General features: G+C 33.4%; 1 protein-coding gene across 1 annotated transcript; it reads right to left on the reverse strand.

Moving 5' to 3' along the window:
- Positions 1-377: 377 nt before the first annotated feature.
- Positions 378-1,060, reverse strand: Tsp_14467 (putative methyltransferase GidB). The gene is made up of 4 exons (XM_003370380.1): positions 1,010-1,060; positions 871-984; positions 540-700; positions 378-435 (listed from the first exon to the last, which is right to left on the reverse strand). The coding sequence occupies exons 1-4, from the start codon at positions 1,058-1,060 to the stop codon at positions 378-380; spliced, it is 384 nt and encodes a 127-aa protein (XP_003370428.1).
- Positions 1,061-1,468: the final 408 nt, after the last annotated feature.

Consider the following 1,468-nt stretch of genomic DNA (forward strand, 5'->3'; position numbering starts at 1 on the left):
ACAGGCTTTTAAGGTGTAACTATTAAATTTTCATCTAACAGTAAAATGCTCCTTCACAACTTATTTTTACGTTATTAACAAAGATTATTTATAGCATTTCCGAACTAAATATTTTTAAGCTTCATGTTTCAATTCTTAAATTTTACTGTTTTAACATGTGCATTTTCAAGCATAAAATGAAGAAAGATGATTGACATACACCTTTTACTTAAGCACAGTGATATTAATTCCTTTGTTGTTAAAGTGAAGGAATATTTTCTTTTCAAAACGATGCACTAAGAAATGCTTTAAAATACTTAATTTTTCACACTTCATTGATTACATAACATTATTTTATTATTATAAGTGATCCCTTTATATCTTTAAATTTTCCCTGCTCACAAAACAATATTTTGGGCACACACTTTTCTGCTATTCCTAAAACGACCTTCACAACTGAACAAATATAATATATAAAGTTTTATTTTACAACAAGAAACAAGTTTGGTGAAAAGATATACAATACAATAAGAACGAAAAAATCGATGCACAATAATAACGAATAAATATATACGCTACGACTAGTCAAATATTGTTGCTTGAGTACTAATATCATAGCTGAAGCGGCTTTATAATGCCGTGCTTCTAGGAGTTCACTTTCATGTGTGGTGAATCCTTGCGAGGGACAACACTGCGCTTCCGGTAGTCCAGGCAGTTCAAACTGCAATCAAATGTTGTTGCTTGAGTACTAATATCAAAGCTGAAGTCGCTTTGTAATGCCGTGCTTCTCGGAGTCCAATTTCATGTATGTTGAATCTTTACGAAGAACAACACTGCGCTTCCGGTAGTCCAGGCAGTTCAAACTGCAATCAAATGTTGTTGCTAGAGTACTAATATCATAGCCGAAGCGGCTTTATAATGCCGTGCTTCTAGCAGTTCACCTTGAAGTGTGGTGAATCTTTGCGAGGGACAACACTGCGCTTCCGGTAGTCCAGGCAGTACAAACTGCATTCGAATGTTGTTGATTGACTATTTTATCAAAGCTGATTTCGCTTTGATATGCCGTGCTTCTCGGACTCATCTTTCTAGTATGTAGAATCATTAAAAAAAATTCAACTGCTCTTCCGGTATTCCGAAACTCTCTATGTGCAAACTTATGATGTTGCTATCGAACAAAAACCCAAAACTAAACATATGGAAAATGATTCGTCTGTCACTTTCATACTTTTTTGACATTTACTCATGCTAATTTGTTTAACTGCCGCATACTAATTTGTTTGAGAAATGAAATTCAAACAAAGTCAAGTCTACGTCTGCTTTATAAATTATACAAGATATTATAATGAGGCACGCATCACGAAATCTAACTTATGATGATTAGGATTGCAATGCATTGCTTTGCAGAGATAACAATTAGTTAAGCTTCACCAAAAATGTATCAATATTTATTCCAAGTTGCTAGTATAATAAAAATTCTGCTATTTGAAAC

This window comes from Trichinella spiralis (assembly GCF_000181795.1).
Source record: "Trichinella spiralis strain ISS 195 chromosome Unknown Scfld834, whole genome shotgun sequence".
NCBI lineage: Eukaryota > Metazoa > Nematoda > Enoplea > Trichinellida > Trichinellidae > Trichinella > Trichinella spiralis.